The sequence below is a fragment of the Lepeophtheirus salmonis genome, chromosome 4 (genome assembly GCF_016086655.4).
Source record: "Lepeophtheirus salmonis chromosome 4, UVic_Lsal_1.4, whole genome shotgun sequence".
NCBI classification, from domain to species: domain Eukaryota; kingdom Metazoa; phylum Arthropoda; class Copepoda; order Siphonostomatoida; family Caligidae; genus Lepeophtheirus; species Lepeophtheirus salmonis.
This window is the reverse complement of record NC_052134.2, coordinates 4,488,860-4,511,964: the sequence shown is the minus strand read 5'-3', so window position 1 is coordinate 4,511,964 and position 23,105 is coordinate 4,488,860. Positions and strand designations below refer to the sequence as shown.

At 33.6% G+C, this 23,105-nt stretch overlaps 1 protein-coding gene across 1 annotated transcript; it reads left to right on the top strand.

Moving 5' to 3' along the window:
* The first annotated feature begins 7,977 nt into the window (after positions 1-7,977).
* LOC121116423 (uncharacterized) lies at positions 7,978-15,769 on the top strand. Its single transcript, XM_040710675.2, has 4 exons — positions 7,978-8,557; positions 11,519-11,907; positions 12,285-12,992; positions 13,066-15,769. Exons 1-4 carry the CDS (start codon positions 8,470-8,472, stop codon positions 15,076-15,078), a joined length of 3,198 nt encoding a protein of 1,065 aa, XP_040566609.1. The 5' UTR covers positions 7,978-8,469; the 3' UTR covers positions 15,079-15,769.
* Positions 15,770-23,105: the final 7,336 nt, after the last annotated feature.

Here is a 23,105-nt window from a genome sequence, read left to right as displayed (position 1 = left end):
ATTGTTTAGAAAAATGTCTATCAAAATGTATTCATGCAAAATAACCAATAATGCTTTATTTGCATATTTAATTTATAAATCAATTATTTTTGCGTTTTTTAACATTGAATTACAAGATCTGCAATCTAAAAATGACATCATAAAACAATAAAACTAGAGGCATAGGTTACTGTCAAACTTTATTTCAATTTTTCAGAACATATACATATATGTTAACTGCTCTCCGTCCCCTCTAATAAGACATTTGTTTTGACAAGTTTTTATAATAGATATCATTATACATAGACTTTTTTGTTTTCATTTGTCTCACAACTAAATGAATTTGTTTATTTTGGATGATAAATAGGTGGTGCCTTAGTCTGTTTTTTCCCCCTAATTATAGTGTACACATATATATTTATAACTATCATTATTACCAAGACAAGCGCGGCAGCAAGAGACAACATTAAATAGATTTCAAATTACAAGTTATTATGACTTATGTTTTCACAAGTTGCAATTACAAATGTCAAATTATCTGGAAAAAAAATGGAATATCGTTTATATTCAATTGTGAGTGGAAGATCAGGCATAAAACCACGTTTATCTTCCTCGAAGATGAGGATAGGACGGATTTACATATTCGCGGATGCGGGTTGGGTTGGATCTTTCAAAATAAATGATTAAGTACATTTTGGGTACCCCAACTTTTGAATCCAGATCTGAAACCAAAATTAAGCAGATACTTGTCCACAATTATACAGGATTTTATCCACAGTCCAGACCATAATAAAATAGGCTCCACCTATGGAATGATTATTTAATAAAAGTTGATAATCCTTCACAGGTGAATAAGAGTTAATTCGAATCCAACCAATAAATATTAAGATCACTTATTAGTGGAAAAGAAGAAAAAACATCGATAGCTGACAATCAAATATATATTGTAAATTTTGGTGTTATTGATGTAACGCCGTATAAAATAACCAGGATTTGATGCCACTTTTTAAGTAGATGTCGATTAAGTATTAAGCAATAATATATGCTTTTTAAGATCTGGAAAATCCCTTGGATCTTTTTCAAGATCCGTAAATGTTCGAGTGCCCAAGGCCGATTCGGATCTCAGATCTTTTCGAATAATACAAGTTTACTTATATAGTACCTAAGTACTTTGAATCCGGTTCCGAGACCCATCCTATCTCTAATTACGGAGGAAGAAATCAACTTGTCAAGCTGGCAAAGTAAGGTCATAGGGAATAAGGGACTAGAGTAACCCTTTCTTTTTTGAAAAAAAGGTCATTTTATAGGTAGAATTAGTTGTTTTTTTTCAAAGAATATTTCATTAGATGAAATTTTCTTTGAAAAAAAATTTCAGCTTAAAAGGTATTTTTTTTTGTTGCATAACTTTTTTGAGATACAGATTTAGATGATGCAAAGGATCTAAAGGCTTACAATTTCTCTAAACATACATAAATATAAATATTTAGTAGAAACTGTAATAATATGTGATCTACTCAGACCTAATATCTCCGTTCACGGAACGAATCCGTTGCTACACGTTACTCTAGAAGCGACCAACTCACAAATTCCTTCATAGAATGAGATCTTTCAAACTCATTCATGATTCTCCAAAGAAAAGAGAATTCCATGATTGGAACATCTTTTACATCGGATTTGGAGACGCATTCCTAAAATTCAGTAGAGGGCGTCAAAGTTTTTGGACCGATACATCTCTAACAAATATGGATCCCTGGTAATTATTTTGAAGTCCCATTAAATGGTCAATATTTATTAAAAGGAAATACTTTTTACTTTTCAAACGAAAATTACTAATTGAGAAGTATTCTGCAGATAATTCAATTACTAAATTTTAATTTCAAGTATATAATATCCAAATATGTTTGAAACAATTTAACACTTGTACACACCATAAAAAAAATTGTACTAGTAACAATTAGTAAGCCTTATATCAGCTAATTTAATGACGTCTTATTACACTTGCTATTTTAATAATAGGCAACACTGAATTAATATAATGGTTGTATTTTCATCAATTGATATGTCCTTACTAAAATAGAAATGAAGTATCTCTCAAATTTCTTAGCCACCCAAACAAAATTGTGTTTTATACAAAGCAAATATGCAAATATTCTTTTATATAAAGAAGCCCAAAAATTTATGAGCTAGCCCTCATCCGAACAAAAATTCGGCGTATTCCCCAGCAAACACATTGAATTTGCCCTTGATGACATTTTTGTTTGATATAATTATTCGAAAAAGTAAACAAATATTAGTATTGTAGGAACACTATTTGGGAGTTGATTGCAACGTGTACAGTCGATTTTGATACCCAAACTAGAATCAGTATTTCAAAACTTTTCGATACTTTTTCGACTAAAAATATACGACAAAAATGTCGTGAAAGGCAATGTACATGGACTTACAGAAGCGATTTCTTGTTTAAAGTCCCAAAAATGGGATTTTTGAAATAAAATATAATTTTCAATCTTGTTTTTTTTTGGAAATTAAATATGTATGCATACATATATACATGTATGATGACTTAATGATGCTGTATGTAGTGGCTTTAATACCAACTTATTATAGTACAGTTTTGAATGTACACTAATCCAAAACAAAAAGTACTTTTAACTTTTCCATTTAAAAAAACGGCATCAAATCAATAATTATTTCCCAATGAGATTTTTTCCAGCTCCTTTGAAGACTAATATCATTAACAACTAAGGGGTTTTGCTGATGATGTCAAGGTCATAGTCTGTAAAGAGGACAATTATAATTAGGAGATTCTTTTGTGTCCACCTTTTTTTCTTATTATTGTGGCTAACCTTGAAGACGACGAAAATAAAAAGCTAATTATTGCAAAAAAAAAAAACACACACAAAATAAAACGTATTTGACCGACCAAGAGTGTGTTGACAAGTCACAAAGGTGAGTAGGTAAGTACTGACCATCCATTCAACAACCATTCTTCCATGAAGGTCTCTCTGTCTCATTTTGTGTCGTTTTATTATCTTATATTTTATTACTTTATGTGGTCCCCTCGCAGACTCACTTGCTTGCTCGTTCCCTCGCTCCCTACTTCTCCCAAATTAACAAAACTCACATTTAAAGTCATTTTAAATGCATAGAAAAGAAATAGAAAGACCGAAGAAGTCATTTAAATTCACCCCAAAGCCATAATTATCAAGAAACCCCGAAACTGTTACTTGGATGGATTCTTCGTATCAAGGTATCAACACATATATTGTATCTATATATAGACCTTCAAAGGGACATATTATTGAGGTAATCGGTGTGTGTGTCCGGCTTCCGTCACAAATTCCTTGACCAGTCTCTGACTGGCATTTTTTTTTTTCGGCCAGTACCGACATTGTAGTAAAATTCGGTCTACAAAATATAAAAATTGACATTGATCTGTCTCTACGGTTTAAACTTTGGACTTTGATTTCAATCTTGATACATGGCTTCAAACCGGCCCAATTCAATTACGACCAGAGGTGTGCAAAAGTCCTTCTACTGCTGTTCAAATCTACAATCAAGTCTTTCCTCACAAGTCAAACCCAATTCCTTGAACCTTTTAATCGAGTCTAGTTGGAGTCCTCTGATTTATTTGAGCCCATTTTCATAGTGTTAATACTTTCCTTAAGTTCAATATGAACTAGCTTTCAAGTCCAAGTTGAGCCTCGAGTCATAGGAATCGAGTATAAGTTAAGTCTGAAACATTTGATAGTGAGGTCAAGTTGAGCCATGAGTCTTCATAATCTCTCAGAGGTCACTTAAAAAAGAAAATTTTACAAAAAAGAAAATCTTATCCATCTCGTAATTTGAAATGTTTTCCAAAAAGCGGTCATTTTTGGGGTAATGACAAATCAAAAATTCATATATTTGCTCGGAGACTGGTACCCACCTCCTGCAAACGCTCCTGAATATAGAGACAAGTCTCAATTCTAAGCCCCCATTTGAGCTTAAAGCCGAACTGAAAAGAAAAATTTGATCGTGGAACGAGTCTCAAAACAAGTATCAATGTACATCTATTGGGTAATATTTGCATGCTTGCAGCATGGGTCATAAATGAGGTGTGTAATATATAGTTGTTTGATCATCATTCCAACTCGTAGCAGGGTATATATATTTATCTATCTATCTATGTATGTACATAAATTAGTCTTTGTCTCTTTTTATGGCCTTTTTCTGTGTGTGTGGCGTGAGTGACTTATTTTCATTCTATTTCTTCTTTAACTACACACATATAAGAAAGAGTAAAGAAAGGCAAAGTATGGAGTACCTCTGAAGAAACACACGATCATATAAATAACTAAATAATAGACTCTACGCAGTTATATATATCTATATTGTTAATACTAATTTTTGTCACACTATAAATAGTCTCATGGCTAATATTCATAGCCTTACGTAGTATTGTGATGAAGACTAAAGACTTGTCAAAGAACCATCAGGTGGATAATGAGGGATTCTTATTGTCGTCCATTGTCACTCCAAAAAGTACTTCTCGTCTGTTTGGAGGGACTATGGACGACGTTTCTTCAATAATAGGGTTGAAAAATACTACTATCAAAAATTGTTGGGAGTCTAGGCTCAGTTTTGGGATGTAGATCACTCACTTTATCCAAGGCCCAATGGAAACTACTTCCAGACTTCCATTTAAACTTTTTTTTTTTTTTTTTTTTTTTCTACTTTTGGATGTGACTCTACGCAGTTATATATCCTAAATAATATAATTATATTGTGATAAAATCCACTTTCTTTATCAATAACCTTTGTAGACGAAATCAAGACTCTGGCAAGAATAATTAAGGTTTTTTATTAGTTACAGAGTTCTTTGATCATGGTATTGTAATAAAAACCTTTTTGTATGAAAAATTTAAATCTAATATTTAATAATTATGGTTATAGCAATTAAAACGAATATCAATTTTCAACTTGGGTCGATCACTATTTACAAATCACTTCAAATTTTCTTACAGAAATGATAAGTGAAACCTTTTTTATTGTTAAAGTGACGTGGTTGAATGACTTATGGTTTTTAAAAACCATTTTTTATAGAGAAAAAAAAGAAGATTTTGTAGAAATTATTTGAAATATTGACTCAATTTTCGAATATTCTTTATTAGATGAACATCTCTACTTGTGATGCTAAGAACGGTCTTGAAATAATCACATCAATATTACAACGATAAATGTTGTATCAAAGGGATGTCAACTAGTGATATGTTGGTCCCTATTTATGACTGAAGACTATCTTCTTGACAGTTTTGGTGCAGTGCAGCTCAATCCTGCATGTCAGTCCTCAGCTTTTAAAGTTTGTCCCTTCATGACGTCAGTCCATTTTACATATTTCTTTTTGTTCGAATCAGTTGAAGTAATGACGGTCTACAGGTTAAAATATATTTTTGGGGGAAGTTATTGAATTTTTTGGCAAAAAAATATCAAAAATCAACAGCTGTTTACAAAAATTTTGAAAAAAAAAAATCTCAAATATTAAAATTTTGGAAAAAAATTTCCGAAAATCTTAAGTTATTTCCAAAAAATGAAATTTTTTTCCAAATTCGATAAATATTCATAAAATATTAAATTTTTTGGAGAAAAAAAAATGTGTTTTTTTTTTTATTTAGATATTTTAGGGGGGATTCAGCCCCTGAGGCCTACCTTTGGGAACACCCTTGGTCTTATTGACTGCTCATAGGATATGATTAGACCGAATAAATGAGGACTCACACAAAACTAATGTCAACCTTCTTCCTAAACCGAAAGAGACGAAAAATCAAAATCCTTGTGATTCGAACCAATTTGATTTTTCTCATTCTTCAAACTACAGTTTTCGGAGGAAGTCTCTCTGTGTCTCCCCCCTCTCCTTTTCCCTAATGGTAGTTCGTTCGTTCGTTGGGTAATTATTCAATTATTTGACTGTGGTTAGTTTGTTAATGACGACGTGGACAGAAAACAAAAATAATAAATAAAAAAACATCAAAAAAAACAAAACACAATTTCGGCTCTTTTCTCATCATCCTTTTTAGCCGACATTGTACATAGGTGGATATACATAGGTACATTAATGGAAGAAGGAAGAGAGGAAAGGACTTTGTACAATTGATTGATTTTGTACAAAATGTTTTGACAAATAATTAAATAGGATATGAGTGATGACCCGTCTCTTTTTTTTTTTTTTTTTTTTGGTCAGTATTTGTTCACAACACAAGGAAATGATATATATAAACAAAAGAGGATCCAATCGTACAAAATCATCATTTATGTTCTGATAATATGACCCGTCTTAGGGGAGTCTGCAGGGAGTGGGCTGGAGGGGATGTAGCCCCCAAATTAAGGGATTTCTGATTTTTACTAAAAAAATGTTATATTAGAAATTTACCTTAATTTTTCATTTTTCTTCCAAAAAGTTTAATAATTAAGTTTTTTTTTTTTTTTTATTTTATATTTAAAATTTAATTTTTGAAATCTTTTGAAATTTTTCCCCAAAATATTAATTTTCAAACTTTTTTGTGAATAGCTATGATTTTTTTTTTGTGCAAAAAAAAGTAATTTTTTCCTAATTTTTGAAATTTTGTCCATAAAAATGTTAATTTTTGAATTTTTTTATCCAATAATCGTTATATTCTTTTAATTTTTTATCTTTTTTTTTCTTTTTTTTTGTCAGTAGTCGTTGACAACACAAAGAGACAATAGTCATAAACAAAAGAGGATAGAAAATCATTTGCCCCATGGTGTATGAGTACATATCTGTTAATGTATGCAGTGAAAAAGTGGTCAAATCCCTGTAGAGTAAATTTAGCACGCGTGACACAAGTCAAGGTATATCTTCACGTCACAAAATGGAAAAAAAAAGCCCCTACAAGGGTCATTATTATTATACCATATACATAGCCTGTGGATTTAGGACTTGAAACAGGTCAGGAATTGATGTTTTAATTCAAATATATTGTGTATATCTTCAGTAAGTGATGAGGGTCTAGATAGTTACATTTTGAGAGGACTGGATGGCTGCGTAGAGTCTTTTTTGAAATATATGAACCGGTTATGAGAAAAAATTGTCCTATATTCATGTGAACTTAAGGGGATGTTTAAACTTGACAGTCAAATGGAACTATTTACTTACAAGCAATTTTTTGTCAGATATCAATATTATACTTTATAATTTTATTCACCTTGGATAATCCAGATAAAATCTACTTATTGTACGGGGAAAAAACAGTAGTTTCTTTTATCCGGATTGGACTGTATCTATTTACAATAATAATGATGTGATGCTGGCCTAAGACATGCTCTGTAGAGTCTTTGCCTTCTTTGACAATGGGACTCCCTCAAAAGTTGTCCTTTACCCCTAACATCTTCATATTTCAGAAGATGTTGTCGTAATTTAATAGTTAAATCTGTAACTAAATATGTACTTACTTATAATACTATGAGGGCCTAATGTCTCCGTAGAGTCTTCCCCCACCCCCTCTCTGACAATGAGACACTCGAATGACAAAAAAATGTCTTTTTAATTCAATATAAGCCGTTTTATTGGCCTATTAGCGCCTTCCATATATAACAACAATAACGAAAAGAAGAAGAAAATGAAAAAAAAATATATTTCTTTCTGTCGTTTGCTCGTAGTGTGCCAGTGTAGTGGCATTGTGTGTTTCTTTGATCCCTCCTCCTTCTTGTTATTATTATGTTGACAAAATATATAGGGAAAAAAACGATTTGACGAAGCGACAAAAAAATGTCGCGTAAATAAATATTATATGAGAGAGGGAAATTTGTCTCTGCGGTGGACTTAAAGAAAGAAAGGAAGGGAGAGAGAAAAAAAGATCGGGCGTGCGGAAAAGCGGGGCGCGTGCACGCAAAGGGGGACAATTTTTTTTCTTTTTACATTCAAGTTGTATAATAATAAAACGCCAAAATGACGACGACGGAGACGGAGAAAAAAAAAGTTGGGAAGCCGCGAGGACAAACAGTGTCAATGCGTAGCTTTGGTTGGACACACGAGTTCTTATTATTAGTTTAGAGTTGTTTCTAAGCCTTCTCATAACATAATTATTAATATAGTGGTGATCCTCTTTTTTGGTGTTCGTCTTTTTCAACTTTGACAAATTTTTAAAGGAAATTAGAGTATTAAAGAAAACGTTGAAGCAACTCTCCATGACACGACACTCAGGGATTTGATACTTTTAATCACACACGGATTCACCTCTGATCTACTTTGTATTGATACTTCATTTTCACCTAATCTACTCATCTGGAATGTGGTGGGTTCACGGATTTAGTGATTCCTTCCGATTTCTCTCTGTGTTACTCAAGAGACAAATCATTCTTCATAGCCACATCTAATACATCAATCAATATCCACACTTTTATCGAACTAAGCATTTTATAGCTGGTTTTTCGTTCGTTCGTTACCTGGTTGATTAAACAACTCTCTCTACAATCTAATAATTCCGAGCCTGGATGATAACAACCCCAATGGATATGGAACTATTGCAAAAGGCTCTTTTCAATTTACCCAGACTCCAAAACTCTGAGAGCGGAAATCGATGTAAGTCAATCTTTTTTTTTTTTCACATTTATCATTCTTGCCTCCTTCCTCCCACCAATAAAAAGGCCCAAAAATAAGGCCATCAAAGTGCGGGAGGAAGAGAGAGAGAATAACGCCCCAAAATACAAGACATGTCGAGGAGAAAGCAATGTGTGAAGCTCACCTAAAAAATATCACAAAAAAAGAACAAATTTTTCCTCTCACCGAAAAATAATGATTTGGCCATTTTATTTAAACATTTTGTCTTTTCTAACTACAAGTAATGAACGAAAAAAAAACCCTCATATTCCTCAATACATCATTTAACGAGGGTTCTATTAGAATGGATCCCTCATAAAGATTTGGGGTTTCTAAGACTTTTGTTTTTTCTAGCCACCCCAATAATGAAACCAAAAACCATGGTCAAATTGATGATCTAAGTGATTCTTTAATTGCTTTGAATCCTGATAATCATTTGGCCATTTTAAGCATTTCGCCATTAGTCTTGTCCGGCATCAAATAATTTTTAAAACCTACACACATTGATAGTTTAACCGGCTTCGAAATTGATTTGAACCCCTTCAAATGATTTATTAAATTAAAGTAATTCGTATTTTCTGCTCATAAGTAATGAAAATGATCCGGCCATTTTAAATCTTTGGTATTTTCTACTCACAAATAATGTACATAAAATAGACCTCCTATTTTTCATTGTCAAATATATCCTTTAATCCCTGGATTTCTAATCAAATGTATCCTTGGCATCTGATCTGTTTTGGCCCCAAGTAATCACAACACTTTTGCTTTTTCATCGTCAAATAGAAGCTCTTACCGATTTTCGTATAGATTGAAACCCATTGCCAAATAGATCATTTAACCGGTTTTCTAATTGAATTAAACCCTCATAATGATTAGACCATTCAAATCATGTTGGGTCTTTGACCCAATAGCTCTAATTATTAAATAGATCGTTTAGGGGGTTTTCTATACATTGAATTGAACTTTGATAATGATTTGGCGTTTTTAAGATTTACCCGACCCAATATTTCTACATATTCAGTGTCAAATAGATGGTTTAACCGGTTTCTTAATAGAATTGAACCCTGATAGATAGATATAAAGAGGTTTTTTTTTGTTGTTTTGTTTTTTTTAATAAATAAAACCACGTTGGAGTACCCTGTAATTACCAACAAAGTAGAGATTGTCTGCTTCTTTTTTTAAAAGATGGAATTCAATGTTCGTTTATACAAACGTTGTTCTTCTGTGGTATGTATTATTTTGAAACCATCTGTAACTTATGGGATTTTTTTTTTGCTGATGAGGTAGTGGAATAAAATATAAAAAGAACAGCTCATTAGACATTCTGCTCGGGTACCAAAAAAGATGGAAATAATAATAATCACATGAAAGATGCTCTCTGTTGTTCCTTCCAACAACAGCAGAATGCACAGTTGGAAACCATTTTGATTGGATCCCCAGCTCAAAAAGAAAGAAAAAAAACAACGGTTTTCTCCATTTTGATCATAGTTTTTATGATTTGTGACCATCCTCCTTATAAAAATAATAAGGCACTCTGTGTCTCTTTGTATGTCTTTGTAAGACATACAAAGAGACACAGAGGAGGGTCACTCAGAGAAGTTAGTAAGAGGGCAGAATTGGGCAGAGCGCCGCTCTTCTTTTTTGCCTTTACTCTTGGTTTTATCATTGATTTAATACTGACCCAAAAAAAGGAGACATTTTTTTCTCTCTCTCTCTTTCTTTCTCTCTTTCCTTTTCCTCCCTCTCTTCCTTCCTTCCTCTCTGTTTACAATTAAATCCCGCCCCTTTTTTCTCGAAAAAAAGAAATAAAATATTGTCAACCCTCCACCAATGACATTTTTTACTGCTCAACAACCACTCACAGAGGGAGACAGCCCCACAAAAGGAAGAAAGAAAGAGAAGATTTTTTTCTTTTTTTATTAGTAATATTATTCTTTGGATAAGGAGAAAGTTTACTACACGCCTACAATAAATTTTGATAAGTGTACATTTAAACTTGGTTCTTGCTTGTTTTTTTTTGGTCATGATTTCTTAGGTGAGATAAGGAAATCGTGACTCTCTATACAGAGAATATCTATATAAAAAGAGACTGACTGCCTTAGTTAGTGTGTGCCTATATCATCATGATGACCTAAATGATGGCGAAGGCTACAAAAAACAAAAAACGAGCCCAACTTAAACTCCCCTATTTTATTACGTATTAAATAAATATGAAGGCAATACTAGTCATTGCCGGTTTTAGAAATGTATTCCTTCCATAGGGACACATTTGATTGAACCTTTGAGTGAGGGATTTTTGAATCGGTAGGGTGAGTAATAACTTGATATATGTTTCAAAAACGAGCTCGTTAGTCAAAAACTCATGAGGCAATCATCAGAAAACACTTTTTTTTAAAAAGGCTTGTGTCCTATTGCATAAACACTATATAAACTTGTAAATTTGTATTCAAAATCTATATTATTAATTTATAATATTATATACAAATACTGGGGCGTCTGCAAGGGGTGGGTAGGAGCGGCTGGATGTCAATATAAAATGATTCCTTTTTGGAAAACATTTTAATCCTAAAAAGATTCGCTAATTTATGTACAAAATAAAGCAATCCTGTGGACGCCCCTGGAATAAACTGTCTTTCAATGCTGAAATACCTTTTTTCATTCTCCATGGACTGAAATGCAGGGTCAATCATTGACAGTTTTTTTTAAATCATTTTTTTTGCACATATATAACCATGATAAGGAGTAAATGAAACCTGGTCCATTTCACCCTATTGACCTGATTCTAGTACTAGAATCTCTTTGTGCCAATGTGCCCACTTCTCTGTTGTTCTAAATGATTTGTCCAATAGACGGGACAGCAATCATGAGTGACAAAATATGTGTAGTAAACGGATGTATAAATGAAAGTCTTTGCACTATATTAATTTTGAAACAATTTTTCAGCCGTTGAGAAGCTTGGTCAACTCTACTCCTCCGTGCACCATCATGCTAACGCAGCTGCAGCCGCCGCAGCCCAAAGTGCAGCTTCCAACCCTCCTGCCCAAGATTCCTCACCGAATCACAGCAGCAGCAATGTACCCTCTAGCGGTGGCGGAGTTCATCCGTTTCCACCACACTCCAACAATTCTCACCACTCCTCTGTGGAGGCCGTTAGCCCTAATATAGTCTTTGATGTCGCCTCCCTGGTTCTCTATGGAACACATGCCATACCCGTTCGTCTGAAAATACTCCTTGATCGTCTCTTCAGTGTTTTGTCTACGGATGAAGTGAGTCAGATACTCAAGGGCTATGGTTGGACCATGGATGACTATCAGAGAGGATATATACTCAAGGTAAGGGACAATGATGACTCAAAGGGGATTATTATTACTCACTCATGAGTTAGTTATATATTTTGTAAGTCTCATGATAGATATAATTAGTAATTAGTATTCATTATAATTATTGCGAAATTGGATATCATCATCCTATTGGATTTGAATTTCATTTCAAGACCTTATCATCTTGACTGTATATAGTATTTTTATATAGCAACTAAATTTTTTTTTTTTTTTTTTTTTTTTTTTTTTTGCTTATCTCGTCACTTTTCACCGTCTTTCTTCTTTTTTTTTTCTGATGAATCCGCTTCTCCTTCAATATAAACATATGAATCATATTTTTTCCTTAACCTTCCACTTATCACATCTTTCTATATTATTCACTTCCTTAGGATCCTAGAGGTGCTCCTCTAGAACGCTGGCAAATGTGCTCCAAAGATGAAGAGCCCCTTGTGCTCCAACAATTCCTACGCTTTGGAGAAACACGTCCCATTACCCAACAGCTCATCCTTCAGGAAATTAGCGAAAAGTCAAACGAGGAGCATAGAGCTCGAACAGAAATAAAAAAACTTATTGAAAGAAACTCCTTGGCTACAGCCGCAGCTGCTTTAGCACAACAGCAAAAACACCATCATCATCAACAACAGCATCAGTTACAACACCAAGGACCCAATACTCCCCTCAGATCCTCCCCATCTCCTCTAGAACGAAGTTCCCCCATTCGTCATTCTTCGCCTGGTAGAAGAACACCTTCGATTATGGGATCTCCTCCAGGGTCTTTACTAAGTCCCAAAGGGCCATCTCCTCCAAACTCTTCCTGCTCCAATGGAGGACCCTCACCTCTTCATCCCCTTCATTCTCAGCATAACCCTAATGTCCCTACGTCTCCACTCAATAAGCTCCAAAGTATGCAACCCTTTGACTATCGGAACAAAGATAGGAAAACACCTGAAATCCCTTCTTCAATGAGAATTCCTCCTACTTCCATGGCAGCTGCTGCTGCTGCAGGTCTTGCAGCCGTAGGAGGACTTCCCGCCATACTCCCAAATGTGTCTCATTCCTTAGCCAGTTATCATAATTCGATCACCAACATTGCAAAGGTAAGGACAATATAGATTTATATATCATTGTATTTCATTTTTTATATCATATATTCCCAAATTTACTTTGTAGGCACAACAAGAATTTTCTCGAACAAATTCTAACAAGGACCACCATGATAATTCAAACAGCAATGCAAGTAGTAATGCAGGTGGAAGCAACAATATTCTGAACCTAGCATCCTCTCTTCAAACCAAGAAGGAGCCGCCAAGTTATAATCTTCCTCCTCGATCCTCCTCAGAGAGTGGAAAAAACTCTCCCTCAAGCGTCAGAGATGAGGAGAATGGGATAGGATTCATTAGTCAGGAAATACGTAAAAAGATGCGAGACAACATTGGGATCTCGTATGTCAATCCTCAGACAGGGAAAAAGCGAGTTCAATGTAATGTTTGTCTTAAGACTTTTTGTGACAAAGGAGCTCTCAAGATTCATTTTAGTGCTGTGCATCTTCGAGAAATGCATAAATGCTCTGTTGAAGGCTGCAACATGATGTTCAGCTCAAGGAGAAGTCGGAATAGACACTCTGCAAATCCTAATCCCAAACTCCATACCCCGCACCTTAGAAGGAAAATATCACCTCATGATGGAAGGACACATCAAGGCCCTTCCATTATACCCTATCATGCAGCTGCGTTAGTGTCACCCTCGTCTGGCCAACACAGTAAAGGAGGTCCTAATTTATCTGCACCGCATCCTCCCCCGCCTCCTCCCGGATTCCCACCACCGGGTCTTATGCCTCCAGGCTTTAATCCACAAGCATTTGCTGCTGCAGCAGCAGCTAATCCTGGACTCATTCCACCAGAGCTCCTTCATCGCCAGCAAATGGAACTCCAAAGACTACACGAATTGAAACTGAGCTCTATGTACTCTCCCCATAGAGGACGCTCCTCTAACTTTGGACTCTTTAAAAATGGGGATGAAGACGTCGCAGATGTAAAGCGAATGCGTCTTTCAGACTCTGAGAACGAAGGGGAAATGAAAGAGTCCTCCTCTTCCTCCCATCATGAGACGCCGCCCTCAGTCTCGAGCTCCATGGGTGGAGCACTAGCTCTTAACAACATGGGTAATAACAACATGGGTAATAATATTAATAGCAACAGCAATGTAGGGCAGACTGGCGGAGGCCGGAAACGCAAGTCACAGAATCCTACTCGACTTAAGGTGAACTCTGACGGTGACGGAGATGAGGACTTTAGTTCGGATGACGACGATGAAGGATTTGAGAATCCCATGGATGATTATGATGACGAGTTGGGAGACACGGATGATGACGATCACCGTAATAATCCAGGGAACAATGCAAACAGTAATAATAATAATTCTTCAACGACGACGAATGGTGGAGGAAGGAGTTCTCCTCCAGAGGTTAGAGACTCTCATAATAAAACCGAAGAGGAGAGCAGTGGAGAGGGAAAGCAGGTGGTGAGTGAGGGAATTGAGTCTGAAGATAATAACAATTCCAAAGTAGGCTCTATCAAGGTCCTTTCGGATGATAAACTCTTACTAAAAGGAGGGCGAAGGGTTGGTGGGGCTCTGGATGAGGAGGACGAAATGGATGAGGGTCTCAGTGGTGGCGCCGTTGAGGAAGAAGATGACCAAATCCCTCTGGACACGGAGAATCCCAAACGCTGTGTGGAATGCTTGGAAGAGTTTGATAACCATTTCCTTCTGAAAACCCACTTCACCTCAGTCCATCTCAAACTCCTACACAAATGCACTATTGAGGGCTGTAATGCAAGTTTCCCCTCGAAACGCTCTCGAGATCGTCACTCTGCAAATCACAACCTTCATCGCAAACTCCTTTCCACAGATACCAATGGATTTCAAAACGAAGTCATGGCCCGTCTCTATGGAGATGGGAAGACTCCTGTTGCAGCACTTGGGGGTCTCTTCTTTGGCATGCCACATCCCTTCTTTGGAAATGGGCCCTTCTTTCGGCCTCCACTCATTCCTCCTCCACATCCTCAAGTCTCCTCTTCATCAGGGGTGGCGTCATCCCCTCTTCCCTGCTCTCCTGGAAACAACGGAAAAAGCTTACTCTCAGATCCACTTGGAAGCAATCTTTCCGGATCCCCCTCTTCCTGATACACCTCTTCTTTCCTCAACCCCACCTCCTCAATACAACAACAGCAGCAGAATCAGCTGCTACTTCAAAACCATCAGTATCATCATCATCAGTATCCCCTCTCCAGACCCTTTAAACCAGAGGCGAAGCCTCCCCATCATTGTCGTATCTCATAAAGAGAAGATCAGGCCCCGCCGCGTCTTCAGTTGAACACCAAGAACTTTTTATTTCTCAATCTTGTAGTTGTTATTATAAATTATATTATGATGTTTTTATTTTCTATCCTTTTAACGAAACCTCGTCCCCCCACCCCTCCTCTCATCCATTTTAAATAATTTGAATATATATTTATTATTGAATATTACATATACCTATTTACAACATACATACAAATGACATATATCTTAAAGCAAGCAGCAAGCAACAAGCAAAATACGTACTCTCTTGATAATTAATTATCATTTACTTGTAAAAGCATTTATTAATTATATTTGACTAATTATGTATTAAATACCTATACTTTTTCTTAGAACTATCCCACCCCCACCCACCCCCCACATCTTAAAATCATAATTTACTCATTTAATAACTATTATTATTATTATTATTATCATAATTAATTATTGTTCTTTTTTTAAGTCCAGCATCTGTGATTACTACATACATACACATATATTGAAAAAACAAACATTTCATTACAAAAAAAAAAAATATGTCTCATTGATTTATCTTCAATCTCTCTCTCTCTCTCTCTCTCCTTCCTCTCCAGATACTCAAAAAATGTATGTTAATCAATGGTTTTTAGGGAGTTTTTCTATATGTTTTTTTTTTTTACATATATACGAAAAAGAAAAAAAAACCACATTTCACTTCTTAGGCAAAAAATTATCCATTATAAAAAATAATTATCAATCATATATGACGTTTGCATCATACAAACCTTCAGTTTTAGCTCCCCTCCCCCCCTCCCAGTGTCTATATTTCATTTGAGATACTGTGGAAGTCAAAATTGAGACGTTTCATATCAAAAAATCTCCTTTTTTTTTCTTAGAAAATAAATTATATGAGAAAATAACCCCCATTCAGTGTTCATCATCTCAAAAAAAGGACCTATAACTAAACGAAATGTTATAATTGTCAAAAATGTGTTTGGTCATGACGATTACGTGATGATAAGCCCGTGACGAAACCAAACGAATTTGCCGCTGATTGGAGGGGTGACCACCCCTCTCCTTCTCTGAACGTCATATAAGTATTGTGTACGACCCCCCATTTCTTCTTCTTCTTGTGTAAGAATCAACAGCTTTAAATCATGTTTTATGTAGTGAGATAAACGAAATCTTTTCCGCAAAAAGAAAAATTATACAAGAGAAGAAATTAACTTTTATTTTTTGTCAAAAAATAGTCAAGGAAATGAAAATTTTCTTTTTCTTTTCTGAATCATGATTTAATAATTATGATTATTCAATATTTAATTATATTATTACAGTACTTATCTCATTTAAATTTCTTGTGTGTGTTGTGTTTCTTTTGAATGTTTGTATTATTACTATTCTTGTATGTACAGGTTGCCCCCTCCCCCCCTCTGTCAGTCCTCATTGGTTTTTCCACACTCTTTATCCATCTATCTTTTTTTCAGTATCACTATTGTCAATATTCATATTCTTATTAAAATATTCTCCTTTTGAAGGGTAAAACTACCAACAAACAACCAACCAACCAACCAACCAACCAATAATTATTTGTGCCAATGAAATTCTCATATATTATTATTATAATTATTATTAATTATTAAATGTTCTTCCAAAACAAACAAAAAAAACATAAGTAAAAAAAATTAACATTGAATTGAACAAGAAAAAACAAAATATATATAGAAATTAGTCGTATGTGTTTCAAAACCAAAACCATGTTTTTTATTTGATTCATTTATTGGGACATAAACGTCATACTAAGAATATAATATATAAATTTGTCAAAATGTAATTATATTAAATAACAATAATAAAAAAGAGAGTCGGGAAAGGAGAGAAGAAAAAATGGACTATATACAGCGTGTCCAATAAACTCTTCTTTTATTTGGGGGGAGGGGGACTATGAGTTTTTCTCCTCCTAGGGACAATCAAAAGTCAAAGAATAGTTGTTCAATAAAAAAGGTGGAACGCTATCTTTGATAAAACAGAGGAAAAAAACCCAAATCATTCAGCGTGGATCCTTAAATCAATGAGTCCCAACCTTTTCATCACTCTAGAGCCCGTAGGTATTTTTTTTTTAATGAATCATCTAATCTTGTCAGTTTATTATATTTGGCTTTGGAATTTACTTATTTTCAACTAATTTCATTACTTTTTTTTTTAATAAAAGAGAGATTTTTGATAACAATGATCAGTGTTACAAATTTTTGCAACAGCAATATCGATTACTTCTGGCCTGCATCCAGGCCTGACCTCAATCCCCTGGACTTTGTAGGTTGGGGTGTCTTGAACTCGATCCGAGCTGCCATTACGACAGTTGATTTACGACATATTGATTACTAAATATATTATTTAAACATATCCCAAATTTAATTTGATTCATCGTTTACTCATGACATACAAATTACATTTTTCGTACACAAGTCATCCCAGTGTTATGAGTTCCCACTCTTTAGTTTTCAAAGTATATATAGATCAATTGTCTAGAAAAAGACAAAGACAGTTAGAGAGAAGACCGTTCATTAACATATAAAAAGTGGTTTTTTTATCTTGATATACGTAACACTTAGATGCTATAAGTAGAAAGGAAGAACGAAGTTCATTGTCTTATATGTGTGTGTTTTAGTGTGTGGAGTCTACATAGACAACATCACAGAGCTGTACGCCCAAAAATATAATAATAAAAACGTTGTGGGGCTCTCATACACTGCACATATATCCATACGAAAAAAAAAAAAATTGTTACAAGTATGTAGATAAAGTTGAAAAAAGAGGAAAGAAGGAACTACGTAAGGAGGCTGCTGCTGCTTGAAGCATCATCTAAGAAATTGTCGTCCCATCATCTCACGTATATTGTTCACATGTAGGGAATCACAGCAAGAACCTTCTTATTTCTCCTCAATTTTGGGGTTATGATAAAAATTATCATATGTACTTTTCATAACCGACAATCATGATGGCCTTTTATATATTAGTGAATGCTCAGATATTTTTAATCATAAAAACCTAGGGGATAGCTAAAAAGAAGGAAAAGAAAAGAGGAATTGAATCTATATATTTTTTTTCTTTTTTTTTTCAAAAAAGAAAAAAAAAAAGGGAGAATTGAATTTTACCCCCAAAAATGAGCAGATGGAAACTTTTTTCCCTTTTTTTTAAGATATCGGGCTTTTAGATATATATTATAAAAAGAGACCTAGTCTCTTATTTGACATTTCAATCAAATGCTTTTAGCTTTACCCCTCCTACCTTGCTCTGCTATTGAGGCAATCAATAGAATGAGAACACAGTACACGGACGAGATACTAAAGAAGAATACACCATTAATTTTGTCTGTCTCAAAATCATCATTCGTGTAGCATAATGGATTTTTTTGTGTGTGTGTCTGTCAGCTGTATATTTATTTATTGGACTTGCCTTTTATATGTAGGGGGTTCTGAACGCTGATTGGTTGAATATGATCGTGGTAAGGAGTCGACATATTTGTACAACTAGATATACTACTACGATCAAAAAGTAACCGTTATTTTCTAATACCGAATTTAATTCTCATTTGATTTTCAAATTTGTTTTTTATTATGTTAGTACACATGTTCACAACGTATATTGAGAATACTGTTAGATTGTTTTGTTCAGATAAAAAGGTTTGACGTACTTTGGTAGGCTTCGAGATTTTTTTACTAATGATAATTTATGGGGAAATTCTTGAAAACTTTTTAAAGATTGTTTATTCTTCAAAAATAGTTATTTTTAACAAAATGCTAAGCTTTGAAGAATAAACAATCCTTCAAAAGTCTTAAAAGAATCTTCCCCCTAGTGGGAGCCACCCCCATTTTTCCAATGGTAAAAAAATTGGAGAGTGCAACACAAAGTTACAATATCTTGTTATTTGTCAAAAAAAACTAACTATGCAAAGGTTGTGAACTTCTACACACACACAATGGAATAAATAAATTTGAGAATAAAATGGAAATTGATTTCGGAATTCAGGAAAAGAAAATTTGTACAAGTTTTTGAATTAGTTACAATTGAGTATGTAATCAATTCGATACAACGGATTTCCTTTATAGTGACCGATTTTCTCGGTCCCTTAAGATACGGCCTAAATTGTCAATAGTTGACTTTCTATATATCTCCTTCATTTTCTTATTTCAGCCAACATAATGAGGAAAAAAAAAGAAAAAAAAATCCCTGATCTGTATCGTGCATCGTGACAATATCCGGTGGATCTTATTTTCACTACTACCTTTCGAGTTTGAATAATAATAATAAGTTTCTTCGTCACCTGATATGCATCCATAGACAGTTTATAGTTGTCTTTTTTTTTTATGGCCATTGAAAGTTTAGCTTTTTTTTTCTCTCTTTTTTTCATTATTAATATTGTAATGTGAATTTTTAGAACTTTTCTAATGTTTGTTTTATTCCTATGGACATATTTCATCAATCTTCCAGCGAAAATACATGTAATAATGTACATTATCTGTTAACCATGTTTAAAGTAATCGTCTTCTGAGTTTAGGGATTGAATTATACACTATAATGTTTATTTATATATTTTTTGCGTACGTAACTTCCCTAGACCAATAAAGAGAGAGGGAAAAAAAAATATTAATCAAATGAGAATTGAATTCATAATTTGGAATGCAAGAATAGTCATTTCTTTGTAATCAGACCTGAAAATAGTATAAAAGTTAGGAAAAATGACGACATTGGTCAAGGACTAGTAAATTTTGGGGATTTTTTGTTTTCTCTTTAGAAAAGAGGAAAGGTTTGAGCACACGAAAAAAAATAAAGATTGTCATACGAATCCTGCTTCAAAATTTATACTTTTGTAGTCTAAAAAAACAAATCTTTTAATATTGTTCATTTGTGCGCTCCATAATTTCGGATATCTCATTACTATACTCTATAATAAAAAGTTTGAGAAACACTGTTTCAATCAACTTTTTATCCTTTATTGGATCTTCCCTCATTTCTTCCAAAAAGACACAGAAAAAAAGGCCAAACTCAGTATGTATGTTGTTAACACAACTATGAAAATATCCTTTATTTGGAAATTGTTCACAGATTAACTCGAATTTTGAGGCAATCAAAGTTTATAACACTATGTTAATCGTAGTAATAGAGGTAGAACAAGGGATTTATGGCAGCAAAATGCAATGTTAATTTGGAGCAAACCTCCCCTGACTAAAAGCTTTGTTTTCACATTGATCGAGAAAACGAAGTTTTTTGTCAAATAATTTTCTATATTTCAAATTGTGTCTTGATTGATTTTTTCCTTCAACTTGTCAAAACGGTTATTGAGTTCAATTTTGTATATATTGTCAGTGTTCAAAAAATTTCATTTTTCAACTACAAAGTAATATATTATTTGCTTTGGAGGTTACTAAATTGATAATTAATTCATTTTTGTTTTTACTAGTAAAATACATAATATTCCTGATGATGCGTTTATCAATAACATAATAATATTATTGTATAGTACAAAACGGACTATTCATTAGTTTTAACTGTGACTCAATCATAAACGAATCTATTTATTTTCACTTTTCAACAATAACAGCAGAATGTGTGATTATATGTAAGGTATACTAAATATGATTATGCAAAATCCCTGAGTCAGGCTGACTACATCAGCATATAGTGTATATGATTTATCCTTGCACCACTAAAGGTCAAAAAGAGTTAATGCGAGGTATTTTCTTTCGGGATCCCGGGATACCGTTTCCCGGGATTTCTCGGGGTTTTACATATACAAGAAATTCACGATTTAATTATAAACGAGTAGTTATATTTTCCAAAAATTAGTTTTAGCATACCTTACTTTTTTTTGTGGGTGGATGCGAATTACATAATTCATAAAAAAAGGTACTCACGGACTCTAAAAAACAACTTACATTAGTGATAGAGATATAAATGAAAATTATTGGAGTTGGTAATGCAGGGTTCGACAGCATCGCTTCCTTCTTTATAATGCGTGGCAATCGGGCTAAAGAAGCAGCTGCGAAGTGGGCGTGGTTTCATTCTAAGGGCAAGATTCTAAAGCTTTCAACACAAGTCAGTCAATTACTATCATGCGCACAAGTAGTGAGGAACGTACGTTTGCTGTCGCAAATAGACAGGGTCAGAAAATGATTAGCAATTACTGCAATTTATGAAAATAAGTTAATTGCTTCAATTAATTATACGCAAAAATAGCCACACAATTATTTCAATTCCTCAATATAATTTGAAATTTTCAAAATTATGTTGAACGCAAATAATATTAACTGGAAACGGATTTACATTGAAATCCAATTCCATATGGATATTTGTTTACATTAATGAAAGTCCTGAATTAGTTATAATTCAGGGCCGTCAATACTATTATATATATTTTTGGGTTTTTTTATAAAAATCCATAGCTTTAAACAAAACTCAATTTTTTCGAAAAAAAAATCAAAAATTCAATTTCCTATATTGATTTTTTTTTAATTTCAAATATTACATTTTTTGGTACAAAATTTCAAAAACCCATAGCTATTCACAGAAAAATTCAATATACAAAATTGAATTTTGGCAAATTTTTTTCGAAAAAAATTGATTGTTTCTCAAACTTTTTATTTTAGAGTGTATTAATGAGATAACAACTGAAATTATGAAACGCACAAATGAACACTATTAATGAACTGTATATATATATATTTTTTTTTCAAATATTACATTTTTTGGTAAAAAATGCAAAGCAAGTTTCAAATATTACATTTTTTGGTAAAAAATGCAAAGCAAAGTTTCAAATATTAATTTAAAAAAATACTATTCACAAAAAATAAAACATGTATCTCTTAGAATGAATATCCATTTATAATATATTAAATACATTTAAAAAATTACTTCAGGAAACTTAATGTCTCACTCTTGGAGTCAAAGGAAATCTGTATTGAAATTTCAAAATTAGTACAAAATATAAGATCAAAGCTGGTTGTAGGGAAAATAACGTCGATGGACGTCTTAAAGAAGATTGAAAGATTATCAAAAGTAATTTGTAAAGAGAATGAAAGAAGAAAGGCAATAGAAATGAAAAACATTCAAGACCAAATCCAAGCATTGAACAACAGAACTTGCAGATTCATACTCCAAGTTAGAGAGCTTGCTAGGATGTAAAACAAACATGGTGGACCTCAACATTCAAGGAAGTCTCCTTTCAAATATTTGGAAAACCTTCGAAACACGAAAAAAATACCATCTATAAGGAGGCTAAGAGGGAGGATAATTGAAGATCCCAAAGAAATAGCTGAAGAAGCTTGCAATAATTATTCATTTAAGGGCATAGACGACCCAATTACACAAATATTACAGGAATGACAATAAAATATAAGTCTCCAGAGCCCTCGGATCTATCCTTTGAATGTTATAAACCTTTTAAGACCCAGCTAACCCCTGTTCTTCGTGGTCTATGAGGATATACTTAAAATCAACACCGGATCTCTGACGCTGAAACTTAAGAAAAATCGTTCAGGGGAAAAAATAAGAAATTAAAGAACTATATTTCCTCTAAATACCTCTTACAAAAACCCTTATGTGTGTTTTGAATAATATAACAGTCAAATTCCTCCAGCAATTCAGCAAACAGGTTTCATTAAATCAAAGCTCCTAAAAGATATTCCACGCTCAATTCAAGATGCTGTTCAGAAAATGAAGACGTTGCAGAACTAATGTTTGACTTTGAGAAAGTATTTGATACTGTCTCGCATAAGTGCATAATTGGGCATAATAAGTATATAAGTAAGGATTTCCGGATGGATTTATTAAAAAATTATCTGCCATACTGAGAAACTCTTCTGTGAAAATTGACATATGAGGTACCAATAAAAAGT